The sequence below is a fragment of the Salminus brasiliensis genome, chromosome 17, assembly GCF_030463535.1.
Source record: "Salminus brasiliensis chromosome 17, fSalBra1.hap2, whole genome shotgun sequence".
Lineage (NCBI taxonomy): Eukaryota > Metazoa > Chordata > Actinopteri > Characiformes > Bryconidae > Salminus > Salminus brasiliensis.
Window position 1 is genome coordinate 31,042,889 of NC_132894.1, and position 23,467 is coordinate 31,066,355.

Genomic DNA, 23,467 nt, shown 5'->3' on the forward strand with positions numbered 1-23,467 from the left:
AGCACCAGCCTGCAGACACCCGCTACAAAGCGATGTAGTGCCATCTACCCACCCTGGAGAGAGCAAGGCCAATTGCGCTTTCCCTGGGCCCCAGCTGCCAAAGACCAGGATTCAAACCTCTGATCACAGTGACAGTGCCTTAGTCAGCTGGACCACACGGGGTCCTGTGTCTTTCATTTTTAAGGTCTCTCAGCTAGTCAATCTATTATATCTCAACTATATCTATCATATATCAACTGTGTTATAGTGTGCCACAAATGATCAATTCCTAGCCAAACTACACCTACAAGTAAGCATAACCTTTTAAAATGGTTCTATATAGCACCAGAAAGGGTTCCACTATTGTTTCTAGCCAAAGTAGCTAGTTAGCTTTACACTTTTTAAAGTTAGCATCACTTTAGTGCCCCTTTAAAGCAGTATTGTGCTAGAGCAGTAATATGCGACTGCTCCCCCTACAGTCTGGAAGTGGAATTTGTGCTTCGAGCCCCTCCAGAAGGACACGCTTTTCATGTGCATTTTATAAGCTGAGAGATACAGAAGCGGCATCTGAAGTTACAGAAGCACATAGATTGAGAATGTAATAATAAAGGATAATATTTAGAATAATTATTTATTATTTTTATATTCTTTAATTAGAGGTTGGCTGATATATATAAGCCCAATATTTGCCTTTTTCCCCCCTATATCTGCATCGGACGATATCTGTGTTTAGTAGCGCCGATTTATAGTCCTGTGTTATTGGTGCGGTAGAACGTGCTGCCGATGCATGTGAATGGCCCCAAGCCAAAACTTTTGGAAGACAGTACAATAAAAAAACATAAATGACAGACAAGGCTAATCACGTCTAGTTATAACAAGGATTAATTTCTGGACAGGGCACCACACACACACATACACACATCTCAAGGCAGTTCAGCATAGCCAGTTCTCCTACAATGTGTTTAGGGAGGTGGGAAGACACCCACCCTGGAGGGAACACCAGACACCCAGGCCTAAAAAAAAAAAAAAAAAAAAAAATCCACATAAGCATAGTGTATACCTTAAAAACACACTGTAAAAATAAAATAAATAAATAATCACAGACATTTAAGACAATTTAGAAATTCCAGCTTTTTGGAAATTCTGCATGTTCAGCTCCCAGAAAGACTCCAAAAACCTACAGTTGTCCTAATTTAATACTAATGCAAAGAAAAGCTTTTAAAAGGATCGATATCGATATTAATATCGGGCGATTGGCCTCAGTATCGGATCGCACAGAGGAAATGTGTGAAATCATTCACCCCCTGAAACCGGGTCGCGGCTGTTGCTCGTGGCGCGTCTCAACTTTGACCCGTGACGCTTTACAACTTTAGGGCTCTGCTGTGTTTAGCTAGCGGAGGGCTGAGCAGAGAGCAGCAGAATCCAGAGGAAAAGCATGGAAATCCAGCTACAACTCAGATAATCCATCTGCCGGCGTCTTATCTTGTCCTCGAAGATGTCGGAGCTGAGTTCAGCTCTCGCTAAAGAAGGCTGGTGGGTAGCAGCGCAGAGCTAACCTACTGCTGCGGACGATACGCTAGGCTAGGCTAGGCTAGGCTAAGCTAGGCTAGGCTTTTGGTCGCTGCCTGACAGAAAGAACGACGCAGTAATGGCTTGTTAATGTACATAAAACAAGACTCAGCTTAGATAGCATCGGTTTGGGCTGGTTAGTTAGCTAGTGCTAAGCTCGCTGACCCGCTCGGACCTTCTTATGAATGTTATGCTAGCAGCGGAGTAGCTTAGCTAGCTAGCTAACGCCACAGTGTGGAGCTCCCACAGCTCCCACAGCTCTCACCTCGCCTCACCTCAGCCCAGCTCAGCTCCTGGAATAACAGGACGGTCTCTGTCAGACACTGAGTTAGAGAATAAGCTTGTTGTTAGACCTGGTTTGTCTCTAAACCCTCTCCTCCACGCCTTCGTGCTATTGTGCTTGGTGGTGACCGAGGGTCGACTCTGTGGAGGCAGAAGGGCTGAAAATGAAGGGCTGAGGTCGTGTGTTTGTGTTTGTGGGCTGTCGTTTATTCCAAGAGGTGCTTTGAAGAGCAAATCTCACTAAAGTGTCCAGCTGGAAATATAATATTTACAGACTTAAAACCTTCCTTCAGTTTAATAATTCATGCCCTCAGTTTGGAGGGAACGACCCATATGGAAAACAGCTGGAAGCTCATGTATTCAGTACATTGCATTATACCTCGTATATACCAAACATTTTTACTTAATAATATTAAATATTAAACACTGATATTTAGCATATCTTAAAGTATCTTGAATGATAGCAAAAATATATTTATTTTTATGATTAGTAAGCCTATAAATCTGTTTATATATATATATATCTGTAAATATATATGTTAATTGGTCAGTTTCACATATGCCAAAATATGTTTAAAATGTGTGTGAATATGGCTATATATTTTTATTTAAATATATTATATATATAATACAACATTTCATATGTTGCAAACATATATTTAATAAGTAGATTTTGAATATGTATTTTTTTTAATTGGGGGATTTAGTCAGTAAAAAGAGAGATTAAACGGGGGAATGAATTAAAAGCCTAAATTGACAGAGTGGTTTAAAGCTGGGCAATATACAAAACTTCAGATCACAGTATTTAAAGACATTTTTAAATAATATTTATCCCAAATACTCTCCCATACTGAGTACTGTAATTTATTTTTATTTATTTATTTTTTTACTCAAAATATGCTTTACTTTATTTAATTAAATAAGACTCAGACTTTATCGATCTTTAGCCACTGACTATATCCACGATAGACTCATAAACAATAAGCGATATGATAAAATATTGTCTGGGCGATATGGTAAAAATACTATATCAAGTTATTTAAAGAATTTTTTATGATGCACAATATTTATCACAATACAATTAATCGCAGACTAAAACATCAGTAGCGAGACATTCTTAAAAACTACTATTTTATTTTACTGTACTATGTATTTCATAAAACAGTAGGTTACTGAGAGTCAGAACCTTGTATCCCTATATTTCACTTTTCTGACATTTAAACGCTCCAGCCAAACTTTTTGTTGTGTGAATATTTCATGACTGAGAGATTCTTGGAATAAAATATTGTCGGTTCAGTTTGTATTAAATGAATAGTGTTTATTTTTATGGTGAAGGTCAGTGTCCTGCATGAGAAAGTAATTTAAAATTAAGCCCAGAAATGTTCTCAATGTCGCTCAAGATTTATCATGTCATATCATCTTTACTCGGGTTTATTATGATGAAAAGGCAGTCCACCCGCTTAGAGCCGGCACAGCTCAAGGAAAGGTATTTAAGTAAAGCAGTGTTATCTCCTATCACTTGGATAAGCTGCAGTTCTTAAATATAGCATATCAGTACAGACTGTAGATAGACTGTAGATTAGTATATCAGTTGGTGCCGTTGTATCTGTCTAGTTGTGCTTGCATGTTTATTTATGGGCCGACACTTAGTGAAATCAATCTAAGGTCATATTTTGCAGCGGCACAAAGACTTTTCTCATTATTTTTTTCTGTAAATAAGCATATTGGGAGGGGAGAGTGTGTACATTCAGTATTCACTGGGGAGGTGGGGTAATGTCATTTCTCAGTGATTTTAGTCTCGTTCTCATGGGTAAAAAATTCGACATCCAGTGGAAAAGGAGTTTTTCCACAGCTTGTTTGGAGGTGCTCAGTGAGGCAATTACTTTCGTTGTGATATCTTGGGTCTTTTTAAGTCTGTGTCAAATTCAGAAGACAAACCAAAGGATTTCAGAAGTGTGATGCTTCTGGCAGCTTTAGGCAAGTCATTGTGTAGTGTAGTGTAGCCTGTAGCTGACACACACGTTATGAACATGTAGCTAATTCTGTAAACTACAATTTCATCATTACTGGAAGTGCGCTATAAGCTTTATTTATTTTTTTTATAGGTTACTGCAGCACATACATTGAGTAGCCACTCCCATTTTAGTCATATCCCGAATTTTTTTTCCTTCAACCCTGTTTCTTTTTGTTTAAACCAATGAATTACTCATTTCTCTCCTTTATTAAGTAATCAGTTGTTCTAATTAGCTACATTGTGATTACCACTACAGTCCAGGTCAGTTTCCTGGACAGGGATTATTAAGCCTAGTCCAGGCCTGGGCTTAATTCATGTCTGGGGAACAAATAAATCTGCTCTTGATTAATTATTATTATTATTTTTTTTTTTTTCTGTTAGGTATCTCACCGATGAAGGAGTAGAGGAATGCAAAAGCTCGGAGAAAGAGAAGGCAACAGTCAGTGACATCATCAATGTAGCATTAAATGTAAGTTGCATTTACACATTACACCTGTTTGTGTTGTGGTGTTGCTGTCATACAGTAAAGTGAACCCAACACAAGAAGTGAGATTGGATTTTAGAAATTTAATTTTTTTTTGGAATTTAGAAATTGGCCAAAAAGGTTTTTTTTTTTTTTTTTGGAATGTGATTTTAATATTGCTACCCATTCTGTTATCTGGCATTTTAAGGTTGTCAAATATGAGCTCTATTGTTTTCTTCCTCAGAGCGATCTGAGACCCATTGGAAAGGGCTTTCTGCCTGCTGACATCAACAGTGGCAGAGTGGAGAAGGTAATTTCGCAGGCAGTTTCACATGGTGGCCACTGGATGTCCCTATAAGTTAAACTAATTACAGTGTACTCCTGGGGAAGGATAAAATAAAAGCACAAAGAGAGGCTGGACTGACTGGCTTATTTTAAGCCTATTTTTCCTTATTGTTTGATGGTGTAGAATTACAGGAAATAACAAGCTTTAACTGATTCTTGATTAACTTATTTTTCTAGTCTTTAAAAACTAGAATAAAGTGGAAACATGTAGCTGCAGTGTCTGAATGACCCAATTAACAGTTTTGAATAATCTTTGTCGTTCACAATGATTTGTTTTTTTATTCATTGTTTTGTTTTATTTTTTTCCTCCATAGTTGGAGGGCCCGTGTGTCCTTCAGGTTCAGAGGATTCGAAATGTTGCCGCCCCAAAAGAAAACGAGGAGTCGCAGACTGCACCTCGAATGCTCCGCCTCCAGATGACTGATGGACAGACCATGTGCACGGGGCTTGAATTTAAACATCTGTCAAAAATCAGGTAAAACCTCTCTAAGATAATCCCAGAGATAATCCCTGTCAGCAAATCCTGGACATCTGATAGTTGTCTTACACTACCTTGACCTTTTGAAGGGGGAAATAAGTATGTTATATATACTGTGCAAACATTTTAGGCACAAAAGTAGTGTTTATTTCCTCAGTAAAACATGCCTGGGTACCTAAAACCTCTCTATATAGTATGTGTATATGTGCACTGTATTAGTAACACTGAACAACTACTAATACTGGCTACGATTGTAAATTACTGACCACCTACATTTTCAGTGTCTTATATCTAATTAGTGTGGCTTTGAGCATTATTGTACATAATCATGCATGAAATTACAAATCACCCAGATCTCTTAAGCTCATGTAACATCTTGTCAGTTCAACTTCCCAAATTCCCAAGACTCCCTGGCTTTCTTTTTTATATTTGCTGAGCAATTAAGGTATAATTAGCTCCGTTTTACCCACCAGCCAGAAATCTCTGCCTGTCAGACTGAAGAGTTTAAATACGTTAGAGTAGTGCTGGTAATTAAGCGTAATTGGCTGATGAGCCACGTCTGCCTTCATCATGCACACAAAGCACTGAGCGCTGAAGTAGGAGCGTTCAGATTAAAGCCTGCCACTTGTGGGGAATGTAACCCTTATCAACGTAAGGGCTCTCATGATTGCCTCGGGCAAGACAAAGGACATGTTGCTGTGGTCAGTCTGTAATTTTCTAACTGTGACCGATGTGGCAAATAGCTTAGACTGCCTTGCCAGGGTTGCTGTATCTGTTAACCTCTCCCAGTTTGAATTGTGAGAATTTCAGAATATTCATTTGTACTCCTGTTACACACATTAATGCAGTTTATTTTATTATGTAAAGCATTTAATAGTCTGAAAGGGCCGTGTTGTGTGATCATGTTCAGCATGATCATGTTGACTGAAAAGGTTCAGTTTAATTCAAAATAGAAGAATTTGGTTTAGAAGTAGTGTGTGACTGGTTGGGCCGCCAAACATTCCCAGATGTCATTTAGCAAGCCTGTTTATAACCCTGTTGTTTTGCTTTGGGTTCAAACGTGCTGATATTTCTTTACAGCTAGCTTTAGCTCAAAAAACTGAATCCCCAGTTTGCTTATTCTGGCTTACGTTTTGTCGTGTTCCCATAACTAGCCGGGTCTGGAGGTGATGAGCTGCTCTCCAGTATCAACACCACCATATTCTCACATTGTACGTTTTACTGTTTCACCAGCTTTGACTAGGGCTTTTTCAAGGAGGCTGGGGTTATGTGACTGTTGGGTATCAATATAAGGAGACAAGACTGTGATGTAATAATTTTGAGTTTGCCAGATTTTTCTTTTGAATGGGGGAGCAACCGTGTTGAGGTTCAGTTTGTCACTTCCACGTACCTAACTCTCCTTATGCTACTATGCTGAGATGGATACAGTTGGATGTTCTAGGTCTAGGTCTGCTATGTAACCATGCTATGAACACATGCTCTTATGTGTTGTCATGACAGGTTATATCCAGTAATTTAACAGTGTCATGTTACAGTTACTGGTAATTGTAATGACATGCTACATTTGATGTCATGATAATTTGTCACATGCTTGTTTAAAGTCATAAAGCCATTTAACACTGTAGTATCTGTGACAGTTACTGGTAATGGTAAACACACATTTTTTCTGGGCATAATCAGGCCTAACAACTTCTGACTGCATGTGACAGTTGATTGTGTGGTTATGTATGTGTTAATCCAGTTGGATTGAGTCAGGAATTCTGTGTTTTTATAAGTGTGGATGCCTTCTTTACAGATACACACCTGAGAAGTATCATATTTCGGTAATCAGAATTTCTACGTCATTGGCCTCTTTTCCACTGTAGGGCCAAATGGTTATTAAGGCCTCGTCGTACCGTTCCGCACCGGCACGGAGCCATTAAACCGGTTACAGTTTCTTTTTTGTTGCTAAATCAGGACCAGGAAGTGTATGGCGTCTCATAATAATTACGCAACAGTGTCGCTCCTTAGTGTTTCACAACAACCTCTAGGCTAATGCTAGGTAAATCACAGTCGTCCCAAACCACACCAAGGAGGCCATTTCATAGATGTAGAATGCAAAATATTGACAACTTTGGTATGCAGTTAGCACTATGCTAATGATTAGCCCTGTTCCTGCCATAAAAGATGATCTACAGTCTCGAGATCATGAACATAGTCTAGCTCTGCTGTTGCACATCAACTTTTAATACAGAAACCCTGCAGCTTTTAAGTGTTTGTCTTGCAAAGGTAATACTAGCTTCAACTAAGCAAGCTGGGCTGTGATAACGCTGCAGTACTGATGTCTGATGAGCCTGACGGGGGGCCCTGCAAACACCCCCTTAGCGATATTGGATGAGGCCGTTGCCACCTCAAATATGCAAAACTTTATTATGCACTAAAGTGTACTTGTCGCCACAGTAACGATCAGTGCATTTAAAGAGGCTGAACTGGAACAGCTATTCTGGTACTTTTATTAGATACAGTCTTCGCCATTTTCTGTACTGGAAATATAAAGACCCAGGATCTTACGGAGCAAAGGCGACGCAAATATGGAGCCAATCAGTGGATCCCTAAGCTATAAACCCTCCCGCCAAACGGTTATGTGGCTGTATGATTAGCTGACCATGCTGAGAAGTGTGGAAAAGCCACCGGAGCATGCTCGGAACTGTTCTGCCCTGCAGTGGAAAAGCCACCATTGAATCCCTATAAATGACCACTTATAAGTGTGTGGTTGCTGCGTAAATTAGGAGTTAAAATAATCAGTCTTGAGATTGTGTGACTATGGTAGATATTAACATTCGGAAGAATCCCCACAGCCTGCCTGACTGGTTCAGAATTAGGAAAAATGCTATTGGAGCCTTATCTGCATCACAGTAGATTGGAGTTCAGTTTCACAAGGAGAAATCTGATCCTAGATCAGCTTGTAAGACTCCTTTCTTTTCAGGAGCTGCCAGATACACGCTGCACAGTGACCCTTGTGGCCTCTCCTAGCCTCCCCTTCCTTTAACCCCCGTTTCACCCCTCTCCGTTGGGCCGTCGGCCTTCAATCACCCGTCTTATTTACCGCTCTGGCCAGGCAGCAGCCGTCGTCATGGCGATGTGCCAGCCTCTACAGGTGGAGTCTGTAGCACTGCCCTGCCACGCTGTCGGAGGAACAGGCTTCTCTTTATCAGGCCGCCCTCCTCCCTCCCTCCTTCACTCTTGCTTTCGCCCTCTCTCCATCTATATCCATTCCTGTCTCCCTCCCTCCACAGCCTCAGGAGATAATACTGACCACTGTTCCCTTTCCCGTGTTGTAGGCAGGGTGGGTTTTTCGTCTGTTACTCAGAAAAGGAGGCAGAACGGAAGAGTTATTTTAGGTTTGTGCATATGCAGGAAGTCAATCTGGAAGTGTTGTGGCGTGTAATGCAATATAGAATCCCTGGAGTACTAAATGTGTGCTAAAACACCTGTCAAAGTGCAGCTCTTCCTGTATTACAGCCAGCAAACTCACCCCGGGGCTTTTTTGAGGCTTTTTTATTTTGAACGAGATGATCACAGGGAGTTTGAGGGATCATGCATGATCACTTATGTCTGGATGTTTGGTGCCGGGTTGGCTGTTGCAAAGCTCATCAGTCAGTCCAGTTCATTGAAGTGAAGAGGCAGACATATGCAGTCAACCAACCAAGGCTAGTCTGATGCACTGTATGCTCAAATGTTTGTGGACACCCTTTCTAATGAATGCCTTCAGCTATTTTAAGTACCCTTTCTTTCTGACTCTGATGTGCAAATGCATGCGCGCACACAGCTTGTCTATTCTCTGTAGGGAAGTATTGCCAATAGAATAAGACTCTCTGGAGCAGATGAACATTAATTGGCACCATTCCTAATGCCAGGCATGAGCTTGAGGGGGGGTATAAAGCCCTCCCTAGCATTGAGGGGGTTGAAAGTTTGAAATCCTGAGCCGTGCTGCTTTGCCATCAGCAGCTGGAGCGAGAGAGAGCACAATTGGCTGTTGTTCCTCTTGGTGGGTAGATGGCGCTCTCTCTCCTCATCACTCTCAAGTGATGTTGGCAAGCAGGCAGGCATGCAGGCACAGGAGCTGGGGACCTGCCACTTTCCTCCGAGTGTGTCTGTTCTGCCTGACAATGTTGGGAAAAAGGTGGTAACTGGCTTTGCATGTATTGGAGGAGTCCTTGCACTCTTAGTGTCGGGAACCTAGATAGTGGGTGGGTTAATTATCATGACCAATTAGAGAGAAAAGGGGGCGGGGATGGACAAAGTGAAGCATTTCAGTCTGCATCGATCTCAAACAAGGTCCTAGTGGGCTTGGCTAGACCAGTCGTATGTTCATGCACCTGTTGGGTCTCAAGCTTGTCTTACCTATCCAAAGGGCAAAAATGGAGGTGGTCCACCTTCTGCACCTACATTACTCCTGTGCTTGGCCAGGCTCTGTGGAAAGAGACCCTAACGTCTCTCATCACTATCGGTTATTGATGGAAAGAGTTTCCTGGGTTTACTGCGGTTCATATCGTGCAGCATGGCTCTTGTTTTTGCCTTTTCGCAGTTCTGATAAGTAGCAGACGAATTAGTCTGGGTCACAGACTCTCTGTACTCATGTTATTAGGTAGCAGAAGAGCTTAGTGGGCAACCAGACCCGCTTGGTTCGGCCTCCCTGTTGGCTTTGGTTTCGTATCGCTTTATCCCTGAAGGAGCCCACTCGTCGCAGCTGGACGGGTCTGGAGGACGACGACTCTAATTGCACTGGTGGCGTCTCGCATCAGCTACTCGAATCCTGCCTAAGTCCCCGGGCTTTTCTAATGAGAGGACTCAGAAGAGCCAGGCCCGGGAGGAGGCTGTCCAAGCAGAGATGCAGAGTGGAGTGGACCGGATTGAAGGGAGGGTAAGGGGAGGTGTCACTGAGTAGAGGGGTGCGATTATTTTTAGCTGGGGCTGTTTTCAGCAGTCCACCATGTCGTATTGAAATTTGGTCAGGGGCATGGGCAGGGAGGTCCATTTGAGGAAGCAAGCTAACGTTTTGGCACATTCACTGCTCCGAGTCTCCCCTGGCTTATAGCTTATTGGAATGTTTGTGAGGGGGAAATTGAGTTTCTCTCTCGCTCCCTCCCTCTCTCCCTTCTGTTTGCTTCTCTCTCTTCGTTCTCTCCCCCTCTCTCCCTTTCCACTATCTTGACTTTAATTAAAATCAGACTGCTGGCTGCTAATCCACACTTGCACAGCAAGTTGATGTTAAAAGTCTGGGTGGGTGTGTGTGGGTGTGTGTTAGAAAATGTTGTGTTCATTCAATAAAAGTATGAAAAGACGGGGGACTTGTGAATGTGAATTCCCAATAATAAATAACCATTAAATAGCTGAATATGGAGCAATCATCATATCATCGTCACCTGAAGTCCTTTATCAGAGCTGGGTACTTGGTGCTTTCCTCAGAGCGTGGTGGTTGCCAGGTGACTGAGAATCAGCGGCAGCTCGAAAAGAGGCAGTGGCTGGTTGCATGTGTGTCAGAGAAGCCAGTGTCGGGAGCGTTAAATAGGAGAGCGAAGAGTACTAACGAGTGGGTTGGGTAATTAGCTATTGAAAAATGGAATCTTTTTTATTTTTTTTATATTTTTTTTTTTTAACAAAATGACTGCAACTCATATACTAATACTAGAGTCCACAGCTCTCCCAAATTCAGGTCAGTCAGTCAGCCACCCAAAACCAATCTGATTTAATACCAACCCTTATACAGTGTATGCACTGTGATTTTTTTTTAAATTTTTTTTTTTTACTTGCATGCAGCGTCCTGTCCCTCCTTTTACCCAGAAGCGGTGTAGTACGATCACCCGTAAAAGCATTACTGTGATTGGTTCGAACTTAGACTTGTCATCACCACTTAAACATGAACATTGTGCTCTACCTGCAGTCTAAACACCCCACCTGGAACCAAAGTGAAACTCTTGGGAACGGTGCTAATGAAGAATGGCCTCCTCCTATTGGACGATTCCAAGATTGCAGTCCTCGGAGGAGAGGTGGATCATATGATCGAGAAATGGGAGTTGCAAAGGGTGAGTCAAACCTTGCTTCATAGAATTAATAGGAAGGTTGGGTCAGATTGCTGATGTATTGTATCTCATATATATATATGTGTGTGTGTGTGTGTGTGTGTGTGTGTGTGTGTGTGTGTGTGTGTGTGTGTGTGTGTGTGTATCTTTGTTTGTTGGTTGTCAAATTGTTGTTTTGACGTGACTGTGTTCTTTAATGTTGACCATTATCATTGAGGTCTCTTTTCCACAGAGCCTGGCCAAGCACAGCAGGAGTAATGTAGGTGCAGAAGGTGGACCACCTCCATTTTTGCCCTTTGGACAGGTAAGAGCTGTCTTCTTTATACACAGTGGTTATGGAAATAATTTCAGTACACCATATGGTCTGTTTAGCTGTGTAATCATTGCATATAGAAGGTAGCAGTTGTTTTCTTCTTTAGAAATGTTTGCGGCAGGAGGAGGTGGACAGCAAGACACTGGACCAGAGGAAGACCTTACAGAGCAGCAATGCTGCCAAAACTGCAAACGAGAATGACGAGTTCGAGAAGCAGAGGATTGCTGCCATTGCTGAAATTGCCAAAAGCAAGGAGGTGAGCTCCAGACCTCCTGCCTGTACAACCTTTTTCGTTAGCGGGTCCTCCACTGGCGAGGCAAACTGCTTGATGTAGCGCATTTTGATGTTTTAGGCCGGATAATTATTAATGAGCATTGTTCCTCAATGCTGTGTATGTGAAGTGCTTTCCCCTCAGCACTTTTATGCTTCCTCAAAACAGCAGAATACTCTTGAATTCTCGCTGTTGAAGCACTTAATGAGTAGCGGTTAGGACAGTGCTTCACTGTAGCATTCCTCAGGCCACTAACTGCTGAAACCAGAGGCACAATTTTTATTAATGTGCTTTGCAGCCTTGATGGCTTGCTACTTTGAGTTTCAGTGCAGATGCATCCTTGTCTCGAAGTGTTGAAATACAGCTGCCACAAGAAATGGCCATTGAAGTCTAATTGATTTGCTTCTTTCCTCCAAGATTTTTGCCACTACACAGAGATGAAACACCCATATTGATATAATGGGCTTGTTGACCATTTCTGTCACTCAGCCTTCAGGCTATGGGTGAACTTAATTATTCCATATACGAAGATAATTGATCTCAAGTGAGTAATGAAAAATATAATTTAATATGTTGAAGCAAAATTATTCTTCATGCCGCTGCTTCAGTCATTTCCAATATTACAATTTCCATTATCATTCTCTCTACAGCAGCAGTCTGTTCCATTTAGACTAGCAGAACCTGACTGATTCTAGGTCGCAATTCTCACTGCTGATGTGCTCTTGAACAGCTGTTGTGTTGTCTCTGTTTTGGTACAGACTCGCACATTTGGGGGCGGTGGAAATGCAGGGAGCAACCTAGCTAACCCAGGCCCTAGTTTCAAGAACCGTGAAACGCACCAGAAAAGGAGAGAAGAGCGTGAAAAGACTTGGACAGAGACCAGCAAACCAGAGGGAGTGTATCGTGAGCTGGTAAGAGTTAAGGGCCCTTGATTTTAGCCTGATTACCTGATTTTAGAAGCTTCTACACCTGCGTTGGCTTTGTCTGTCTGTTTCATTATTACATTACATGAGTTTAGATGAGGATCAAAGGTATCAGAATGGAAAAAAGGGCTTCAGCGAGAGTAAATGATGGAAATTTAGTTGTTAATGGATGAATTTCTTCTGCCTCTTATGTAAAAACCCTGTTGAGTGACCTTGTAAAAAAAAAGGTCCTTGTTTGATGTTTTGAATGCACATGTTTTGCGAACCTGCTTTTTTTATATTTTTTTTACAGGCACTGTTTTCTGGTCAGCTTGTGTAGAATAAGTGCGCACACTCTTTCCTCTCTCCTTTCTGTCTTTGCTCCTGTTGTTTATTTTTATCTTCTCCATTACATCTTATCTTCTGTCTCACTGTATCTTAATTTCAGGTGGATGAACGGGCTCTGAGGGATATCATGGAGATGGGTTTCAATAAAGAGGCAGCCAGGCAGGCTTTGCTGGACAACAACAATAACGTAGAGGTGGCCCTCAACTCCCTGCTTGCTGGAGTCAGCCAGACCAAATCTGCTCCAGGAGAATTGAGTCGGCCCCTGCCCCGAGGTATGAGCAGCAGGGCATTTGCCCTGAATAGGAGTGCCACTGTGGCTAGGTCATAAGATGCTGCTGCCTAATGATTTACACAGACAAACCGCACACGCCTCTGGGTAGTGCTGGGCGATATGACCTCAGATCATTATCATGATAAATTGAACTCGATCAGGATTATTGAACGTGTTCAACATGTTGCTTCCATGCTGCAGGCTGGAGGGGGTGCACAATAAAAAAAACAAACAAACAAACAAAAAAAACGGACCAATCGCCATTTGCAAGATTATGTCGATTAGTGGTTCTGAATGTCAATTTTCTTTAATTGCAGAGCCCTACCCATGGGTGACTACATTACATCTATATGCAAATGTTGAAAATCAGTTATAGAAAGCTGAATTTGCAGCTCTGCTTAATGTTCTATTAATGAGGTAATGTTTTTAGGATCCTGTTTGTTGGTAGTACGCTTATATGGTGACGCTGTATGCATCTTGCCTTTATACCTCGTCAGGGAGGGGCAGAGGAAGAGGAAAATCCAGGCAAGATGATGATGAAGAAGGCGGAGGAAGACCCTCGGGCCCTAGCACGCTCTTTGACTTTCTGGAGTCGAAAATGGGAGCCTTCTCTATTGATGGTAAATGCATTGTGCTCTTCTTTGTTCCCTCCCTGTTAAGAGAAAATCACCACACTGTGTTGGACACTGGTCCTCCAGGACTGAATTAAGCAGCAGTGGCTAATGGCAGTGTTTTCCAAACCTGCTCATAGAGCCATATTACCCTGCACATTGTAGTGCATTTCCTGCTGTAACGCTTATTTGTTGCAGTGTTTGATCAGATCATGTTCCAAATGGCTCTCTACTCACTATGTAAAAATACTATGCTAAATTGTCTGTCGGAAAGCTGAGGCTTTTTGTTTTTGTTTGTTTATTTAATTTTTTTTTTTTAACATACCCATGATCCATCCACGTCCTTTCCAGTCCCCGTCCGGTAGCTAGGACTCCCCCTATCACACGATGCCACCAGTGCTGGAAGGATGAAAACTACTATGCGCTTCCTCACATAAATCGCATGCATTGAGCGGAGGGAGTGAGGGAGGTCAATTGTGCTTTCTGGGACTCTCAGGATGGTTGTTGCATCAACCGTGCATAGGGCTGACGATCTCTAGATGATATGGCAAATCTCTGTTAATGATAATCTGATTAGTTACAGCACATATCCAATGCCATCTCTGGGCTGTGACACATGGGAGTTCTAAACAGGTGGCAGATCTCAAATGAAGGTATTAAGCCAGTAAAAATAGTTCTATTAGATTGCTTTCTAAAGTCCCTGTCATTTGGGCTTGCTGGCGAGCTCTGATTGACATATGGTCTACTGAAGAAAGAAAGGGGGTTAAGATGGTGGAACACATTGTCTTTATCAGGGAGTAGGGTAGTGATCTGCTTTTCAGAATTATGTGGTTTAATATTAAGAGACATTTAGTCATGCTCTGTTAATCAATAAGCCATAATTGGTTCTGAAATAACATCTAAATTGATCGCACGTTTTGTTTTGAAGTGTAGCAGATGCAACGCTTCAGCGTTCCTGACTTTGTAGTTTGTTATTCCATAGGGAATATTTACTGGGAATAATTGCTTTCTCCGGCGTGCCTTTGTTTGCTCCCTCATATCACGTCTGTTGTATATATTCATGCATTTTTTTGCATAAGCAGAAGGAAGATTGCACTCCGCTTGCATGCCCTTACTGTGGTAGATCGAAATCCCTCTGTAGCTCAAGTTCACCTGATGTATGTAAAACCTCAAGAACTGCATGACTTCACATTCTCTATATACAAACTTTTCTTATTTTATTAATTGACCCTCTAGAGTCAAAGAAACAGCCCCCACAGAAAACACAGGAGCATCCTGGCAGGATGAGCTTCCCAAACCCCGATCGAATCCCCAGAGACGCCTCCCAGCCCAAGCACGGCAACCGCAGTGAGGGAAGGCCGCAGAGGAATGACCGGCCACCTCGCTTCCAGAGGGATGGAGACTTCCCCAAACCTGGTACTATAGAAACCACCTACCCAACCCCATCACAGTCTCAACCCCAGAGATGGAGAGATGGAGAGAAAGGAGGGAGAGGTGGATCAGAACGGTGGAAGGACGAGAGACGAGACGCAAAGAGCGGGCAGATAAACTCTACCTCTTCAGGGAACTTAAGGTCAAAAGAGCAACAGGGACCTTCTGGAAACTTCTACCAAGGGTCAAAAGACTATGGAGGCCCAAAGGGGTACCAGCAGATATCACGGGATGGGGGTCTAAAAGAGCAAGAGCAGATAAGTGGATCCGATCCACTTCCTTTTAGGAAGGGTCAAGTAAACGGGCCGTTGGGGCCCAAGGCTTCGGACACAGCTGTGATTGGCCCTGATCCTAAAGGCAGACCGGAACCACACAGCAGAAGGAAAGGCAAGTCGGAAAGACCCAACTCTGCCAACTTTGATCGGAATCAAGAGACGGGGACCGGCAACTTAAACTCTACCCACGTTACAGGGGGGAAAGACTCTACCTTCTTGCAGGATGGGGGCCAGGGGCAGTTCACTAAAGGAGGGGGCAATTCAAACATGCATTTCCAGAATGGCGATTCGGATCACAGACGGACTGGTCCAATCAAACCGCAGTCTTCCGGTCCACCTCACAAAGGCAGCAACTCTCACAACTCGGCTACCAAGAAGAGGTCAGGACCAATCAAAGGTCACAGAGGGTCGGAGATGGGTCATATAGCAGAGACCAGTAGCCTTGGAAACTGGAAACCTGGTGACCAGTGCCTTGCACTTTATTGGGAGGACAACAAGGTCAGTCGAAAGTCATTTTATTTTATTAGGCAGTTTTAAAAAGCAGTCATGCATTTCTGATTAGGGCCTCTATGATGTTATTAATCACTTGTTTGACATGCTGTAAAAACACAGCGATACCTCTGACATGAACAGATTTCATTGCTTATTAGTACCTTATATTTCTAGCATATTACAAAGAAAGCGGAGACCATTTTCTTGCTCACCTTCTCAAAATGTCTAGTGTATAACCTTGTGCCTTTATTAACACACTTGCATCAAACAGCCATATCATTAATACCACCTTGTTTCTAAACTCATTGCCCATTTTGTCAGCTTCACTAACCATATAGGAGCACTCTGTAGTTTATAATTACAGACTGGACCCCACAGGACCACCACAGAGCAGGTGTTATTTACTTCAGGGGCTGCACTGACATGGTAGTGGGGAGCTGGTACGAGTGGATCAGGCACAGCCGTGCTGCTGGAGTTTTTTTTTTTTTTTTTTTTTTTTTTTTAACTTCAGGATACTGCTGGACTGAATATTTCAGAAATATCCAGCCAACAGCTGGATATCACTATTGATCTAGGTAGGAGTGTCTAATCGAGTGGAAACGGTGTTTAAAAACTCAAGCAGCACTTCTGTGTCTGATCCACTACTCCTACTAGTGTGCACACATGCACTACAGTCATTACAGTCTGTAATTGTAAAAGTATACTGTGCTGCTATACGGTAAATGCAGCTGATCTAATGGACAATGAGTGTAGAAGCAAGGGGATGGTGTTAATGTTATGGATGCACTTGTACAGTTTTGACCTCTTTGGATATGCAGAGTGCTGGGTCAGACATGGACCGCGAGCAGAGAGGTTAAGGGCCTTGTCCAAGGGACCTACAGTGGCAGCTTAGCAAACCTGGTTATTAAACCCACAGCTTTGTGATCAATTACCCAGCACTCTGATACCACTGAGACTACTACAATACATAATTTTACTGTAGGGTCTCTAGTGGTGCTGTAACCATTAGGAAGAACTCTTTAAGAACGTTCACTTTGAGTCAACAGAAAATTCCTCATACAAACTTCTGAAATTATTACAAGATCATAATACTACACCTTCAGCAAACCCAGTTTTGCTGAGATTCTGATGAACCCATCCATTCCAAGGATGTGGTTGTATTTCCTGCATGTCAGACAAGTTCTTTGCCTAATGGAACTGTCCTTTTAAAGCCTGAAATACGGAAGGAAAGTAATGGTGGTTGGGTTGCCCCACTGTAATTTGTAGATGGGCCTCTGAATGCCAGAGAGCTGCTGGTTAATGGCAATAAGAGTCACATTTAAAAGCTTTAAATGTTTTGTTTATACGTGCTTTGCTTTTAAGTGATGGAAACTGCTTTTTTTAAAACTACTTTTTGTTGCTGATTTCTACAACAGTAAAACTTAATGAAGGCTGTGTCAGTGTCTGCAAAATGATGACCTCTGTTAAGTGTTGAACTGTTGTCCTTTTTTTTTTTTTTTTTTCTTTCTCTCTCTCTCCCTGACGTCCTGCTGTGTGCAGTTCTACCGGGCCACGATCGACGCAGTCCATCCTTCCGGCTCCACCGCTGTGGTTGTGTTCAGTGACTATGGCAACTGTGAGGAAGTCCTGCTTCACAATATTAAAACTCTACACATGGACATGTGGGTAAGGACATTCTGCAGTGTCATATCTCGCACGGGTACTGACACGCTCACAAGACACCATTCGCTATATGGACAATAGTATTGGGACACCTGCTCATTTATGGTCTTTGCTGTCCAGGGATGGCTTTCTACTAGGTTTTGGAGCAGTGCTGTGACGATTTGATTGCATTCAGACACAAGTGCGTTATTGAGGTCATTGTTGGATGATCACTGCTCCACAGCTCAATGCTGGGGGATTGTATGCCCCTCTAGACCCTGCCTGGCATTAGGCATGGTGTCCCCACAGTAGCTCAATTCATTCATTAGAAGGGGTGTCAACAAACATTTGGATTTTAGGGAATTGAAAACATCCTCAAATATAATTTGGGGAACACTAACCATAATCAAATATTAAAATATTGGTTGAATCTAAATATCTGTGTGAAGCCAGTAATATTAGACAATACCAGTTTGATTCGGATGTTGTCGTGTGTACCTCACAAATGCTGATGCAGCTTGCACTTTTTTTTTCTTTTTTTTCTTTTTTTTTTTTTCTTAACTCACAAATAGTTATAATTTTTGGGCCAATCAAAACTAAGAATTTCCAGGCCAATTGCAGAAACATGAGGATAGTCGTATTTCGCGAGCATTAAAGTGCACGCCTAACAATAATTGCGATGTCATAGAAGAACCACATATGGTTTCTTAAAGGACCATTTTATATTTATATTTTCCTTTTATCTTTAACATGTTTTTTTTTTTTTCTTTATTAGGCTTTCTTTTTAAGGTGTTTCTTAAAAGAACCCTTTTGTAGCACCTTTATTTTTAAAAGTGTAAAAGTTAATTTGTGTAGATGATTATTGTTCATCGGACCAATCAGCACCTATTTACTTTTCTTAAATGGACGTAGAACATGTTGATTTCTATGGACTGTCGGAACCATTGTTAGATTTGAGCATCCATGTTCAAATTCCATTGGAAGTGGCAATCATCGGGGTCCAGGCATTATGTGCCTGAATGATGGGCAGTGTTTAGGTTTGTGTAATATGTGGTGTTTGAATTTTTAGACTGCATTGTGAAACTCAACAAACTTTACCAAAGCTCTTCATTAGCGGTTTTATCCAGCTTTCATATATTAGGCCAGGGTGGGAAACAGGCCGGAGTCCACGCTTTGTGGGCTTCCCTGCTCTAACAGACCTACTAACCCTGGCAATTAACAAGTGAGTTGAATCCGGTGCGCTTGGCTAGGAAAAGCACGAAGCTGTGCGGGAGTCCGGCCCTCCACAACTCTGCATTAGGCAGTTACAGCCGGACAGTCTGGTTACTTTAGCTGTTTTATTAGGATAGTATGTCTGGTATTTATTTGCGTTCTGCACATATCCCTTTTTATTATGTGTTTCTAGTCAACTGCTACTCTCTTCTCTGCTAGTTACAAGGAAATGCCCTGTAATAATTATTGCTTGTGGTGACCGGCCACAGCTACAGATGCAGCAGAAAGGAGTCTAAAAAAATGCTGCAGTATTACTTTGTGGTTACAATTCAACTGTACTTCAGTTAGTGAGGTTATGCATTCCCATTGTTTCCTCATGACAGTTGTGGGTTTCTACATCATTACTGCAAACGATGACTTGTAACATGATCTACCTTTTTCAATAGGACGAGGACGATGTTTACTACGAGAATTCTCTAGAATTTCGACGAGGCGGAGACGGGCAGCCCAGGCGCACTCGGCCGACGCAACAGTATTATCAGCCTCCCAGAGCAAGAGACTGACAACTGGTGCGTCTTCAAATTTGTAAGCATATCAGAACACACCGGTACACAACAACGGACTTATGTGGTGTTCATGTGACTTTATAGCATTTGTTGGTCATTTATAAAACGTCTTATTTGTGTTGTTTCCAGATTTCAGTAAAGCTGCTTTGTGACTATCAGGTTGTATAAAGTGCAAACAGGCGCACTAATTCACACAGGCAGAGCAGATAAAGCAAAATCTCTCAACACTCTATATGAACTCATATGAAGACAAAGCCAACACATGCTAACCTAAGAAAGTTGCAAGCTCTGTGGGCACTGGCACAACATAAGGTTGTGCTCAAACCGACCTTTTGTTGTGTCTTAATAGTAAACTGACTTTTTTTTTAATTTGCCTTTGTTAGTTTTGCAAAGCTGACACTGTGGCTGCTGTGAATATAATAGATGAGATCTAGCAGGCAGCGTCAGCTCTTCACAAACACACTCGCAGAGCCTGTCTCCTGAACTGCAAGTCAGAAGCTCTAATTGGCTGTCATGCACTACGGTTGCCTAGCTTTTACATCATCATTTAAGCCTGCCTTATTGGAGAGACTGAGCGTGAGGTTTTGGGGGAATTATCTGGCATTTTAAATAGTCTTGACATGGTTTTGACATCTCATTTACTACAGTGATTTTTATTTGATTTGATTTTCACACTTGTGAAAAATATCATTTGTTCCAATACTGATTGTTAGCCAGAAGGTGTAGTAAAACTCATGAGAGTGACAAGCAAATGAGAGCCTGACGAAGTGTGGCATGTGTGTTTGTTCCCTCAGGCCCTGTCTGCTGATGCTGATGACAAACTATCAGACCTGATTCAAAGCTGAGGCTCGAGATGAAAGTCAGCGCGCACATTCTAGCCGATGATCAACTCTGAAACCTATCTCTCTGCTCTCTCTGGAATGGGGAATGTATGAGGAGAAACCTTGAAAGGGCTTTGCTGCACTAGATGCATCAACCATATCCTAACACACATACATTCTCACTCACACACACACACACACACACACACTCACTTTAACGTGATCATGCAAAAGGCTGCTGTCCATGGTGATGATTTGTACCATACTTGGTTCTGATCATAAAACCTCTGCACCCGTTTTTTCTTTGGCGTCACCCGTGTCCTTTATTTGGCAGTGTTGTCAGTGTAAGCCTTTTTTTAAGCATCTACTTGTGCAGTGGTGAGCCCTTTATGCTTAACCACCAGTCAGGTCACAGGTGGTGTTGGTGTTTGCACATACACTCAACTACTGAGCAGTGAACACTGGTTAATATTCAATAGGGCTTAAATTTGCCCAGTGGTTTGCTATCAGCCATCTGTTGCAGTTTTGAAGTTAATCACACATTGTTCGACTTGGCTTGCGTTTACGGTCTCACATGACAGCATGAGGGGTCATGTGAGTCCAAATCTAGCTAGGATCAGTTTTGCTGTTTCACGTAATGAATATGACACAAATGAACAGGGAACGGTTGACCCTAGAGCAGCACTTTTATCCTGCGAAGGTTTATGGACTGACGGGCACTGTCGTCTGACAGCACCAACCAAAAGCAGTCAATAACGTTGATGGAGCTGCTCCTGTGCCCGTGTTATGTATCATTTGTTATCAGCAAGTGTGGCTTGTGCCATCCCTGGCTCTTAGTAAGCTGATCACATCCGCCTGAAACTTTAGACCTTGGCGGTGAGGAGAGATCATGTTATACGTTACAAAAAAGCCATAGATGTTGCATGTTCTCAATGCAGTCATAGTTTTAACATGTTAAAGATTGAGTGAGCATTAGGGTCATGCTCGGGCTGAGCTGGATGGATGGATGGATGGATGGAGTGGTTGTCTGATGAAGCTTGATTGGGCTATGTTCCTTTAATTTGGAACTCGGCATATATAAATTATTGACGTCTGGTAATATGTACACCATTCTTGAATAGATGAAAGTTGAATGGATGCAGGCTGGTCTTGATTGAGGGAGTGTAGGACTACACTTCCACTGATCAGCACAGACAAATTAGCTCAGGGTTGTCCCACTTCATCCACAAGGAGTAATTTAGGGAGTCAGTCAGGAGATGAACTTGGGCTGTAACTTCTGGACAAAGTAACTTCATTCTTAAAGAGGCTTGCTGGCCAGACTAGGGAAATACTCTTTAGACGATCTATGAACAGGTGCGGAAAAACGACAACTGACGTTTTCAAGTCCTTATTGCTCAGATGCAGTCTCAGCAATGCACCAGGCAATCTTTTCCAGTTGCACAAGACCCTGGGGGGTATTTCACAAAGCAGAATTTCTCAATAAGCCAGCTAACTTGAGCCCTAAGGTGAGGACTGTTTAATAGGAATGTCCTTACTGGATACTCTGTAAAATAAGATCTTAGTGACCATCTACCTAATAGTGGGAATGGCCAGCCTTGGCTCGGATGATCCTCCCGAGACATCATGGCATGGTACTGTATTAGGTGATGGAAGGAGTTCATTACTGAGGTAAAATGGTCCAGAGTGGCTTGTCGATCCCATTCTAAATCTATAGGCATTCATATGGAGTTGGTCCCCCTTTGCTCTAAGCTCTAACAACAGCAGGTCTGGAGCTCTGCAGTTGTTGAGTCAGCAGGGCGTTGGAGACTTTTCTGCACTAAGCTTTGAGCTCAGCACTGGCTCTGACCCTGCTCTGTAACTTTATGTGGTCTGACAGACACACAGAGGCTGAGCTGCTCTCTGTGGTTCCTCCTAAACGCTTCCACTGTAGATTTAGGAGGGAAGAAATTTCACCAGCCGTGTTGTTGTCAGAGTGGTGGCTCCTATTACATACAGAACCACACTGGAGTTCAGTGAGCTCTTCAGAACCTCCTACTCTTTCACTAATGTGTGGAAAGTCAGAATGCAGGGCTAGGTGCTTGACTGTATACATCTGTGGCAATAGGAGTGAATGAAACACTTAAATTCAATGATTAAGAAGTGTGTCCCAGTACTTTTGTCCATAGAGGGTAGCACATTATAGCATGTTTTGATATTACACTTATTAATGTTCAGGTTCTGTACCAATTAAAGCTTCCCCTTAGAAACATGCCCAAGCCAATAATCCTTATTGTTAAAAGTGTAGAACTAACCAGGCTTATAGACAGCCTTGCGTTGTCCATTAATTCTTATGAACATTAACTGAAGTTGATTTGCTCTACTCTCTGTTCTGTTGACAGCAATCACCAGTCCCCGCTCAAACCTCTCAAATGTACGTCTGGGGAACTGAAATAATGGTGGGACTGAGTCATTTAAGCGCTAGCTGAAGTAGAAAATGAAGACGAGCAAAATTGCTAAGCAGTTTTATCCACTTCTGCTCTCTCTGACAAAATTCCATCACATGCATTGTGTGTGTGTCTGTGTGTTCTGCCAGGCCTAATCAGCTCTTGTTAGCTTCACTGTTATGGCTCCTCATGCATCCCTATTATATTACCCCATCTGGGAAGACCAGCAGCAACAGGCTTTAAGTAGCCTGTCTGCGGTTTAGGAGCTCCACTAACAGTGAAAGTGATGCTAATATGTGGTGCATGCTGTGACGCAAATCCTTTTCATTATGCACGTTTATGTTCCTCCTGGAAGCCCCAGTCTAGCGCAGGGAGAGGTGGCTGGTCTTAAAGAGAACACCAAGACTAGACGAGGTTCCTCTCTTACTCTAGCACAGAGTTTGTTGCTGTAGTTTTGGCAGCTGATGAAAAGGAGTTGGCTCCTAGCAGGCATGCTTATGGGGATCCTTTTGTTGTGTCTTGATGCTCTCATGGTTGGTGCTGTTCTCCATGGGATCTTGTCACTGTGTGGTGCAGGAGGCTTGAGCTCCACAGGTGCTGAAACAGTTTGAGAAATGTTAGACGTCCCACGTCTGGGAGGTTGCGGCAGTCGTCCTTGTTGACTGAAAACCAGTGCAGATTCGAGACCGTTTACACCC

General features: G+C 42.5%; 1 protein-coding gene across 4 annotated transcripts; it reads left to right on the forward strand.

The window, feature by feature from the left end:
- Positions 1-1,342: 1,342 nt before the first annotated feature.
- Positions 1,343-20,644, forward strand: tdrd3 (tudor domain containing 3). Of its 4 annotated transcripts, none has more exons than XM_072660811.1 (14): positions 1,343-1,512; positions 4,226-4,313; positions 4,552-4,617; positions 4,967-5,127; positions 11,054-11,195; positions 11,425-11,496; positions 11,612-11,761; positions 12,535-12,687; positions 13,127-13,298; positions 13,795-13,917; positions 15,145-16,112; positions 17,646-17,771; positions 19,406-19,544; positions 19,655-20,644. In XM_072660811.1, the coding sequence occupies exons 1-13, from the start codon at positions 1,475-1,477 to the stop codon at positions 19,520-19,522; spliced, it is 2,376 nt and encodes a 791-aa protein (XP_072516912.1). In that variant the 5' UTR covers positions 1,343-1,474; the 3' UTR covers positions 19,523-19,544; positions 19,655-20,644. The 4 variants fall into 4 exon arrangements, with proteins under 4 accessions (XP_072516912.1, XP_072516915.1, XP_072516914.1 ...); XM_072660814.1 differs by having other exon boundaries at positions 20,320-20,644; XM_072660813.1 differs by having other exon boundaries at positions 19,406-19,528.
- The last annotated feature ends 2,823 nt before the right edge of the window (positions 20,645-23,467 follow it).

Bases quoted from the DNA above. Each gene is read 5' to 3' on its own strand.
- tdrd3 (XM_072660811.1), top strand. From the start codon at position 1,475: ATGTCGGAGCTGAGTTCAGCTCTCGCTAAAGAAGGCTG. The intron at 4,314-4,551 runs GTAAGTTGCATT...TTTCTTCCTCAG, and splicing joins TCATCAATGTAGCATTAAAT to AGCGATCTGAGACCCATTGG. The intron at 5,128-11,053 runs GTAAAACCTCTC...CTCTACCTGCAG, and splicing joins AAACATCTGTCAAAAATCAG to TCTAAACACCCCACCTGGAA.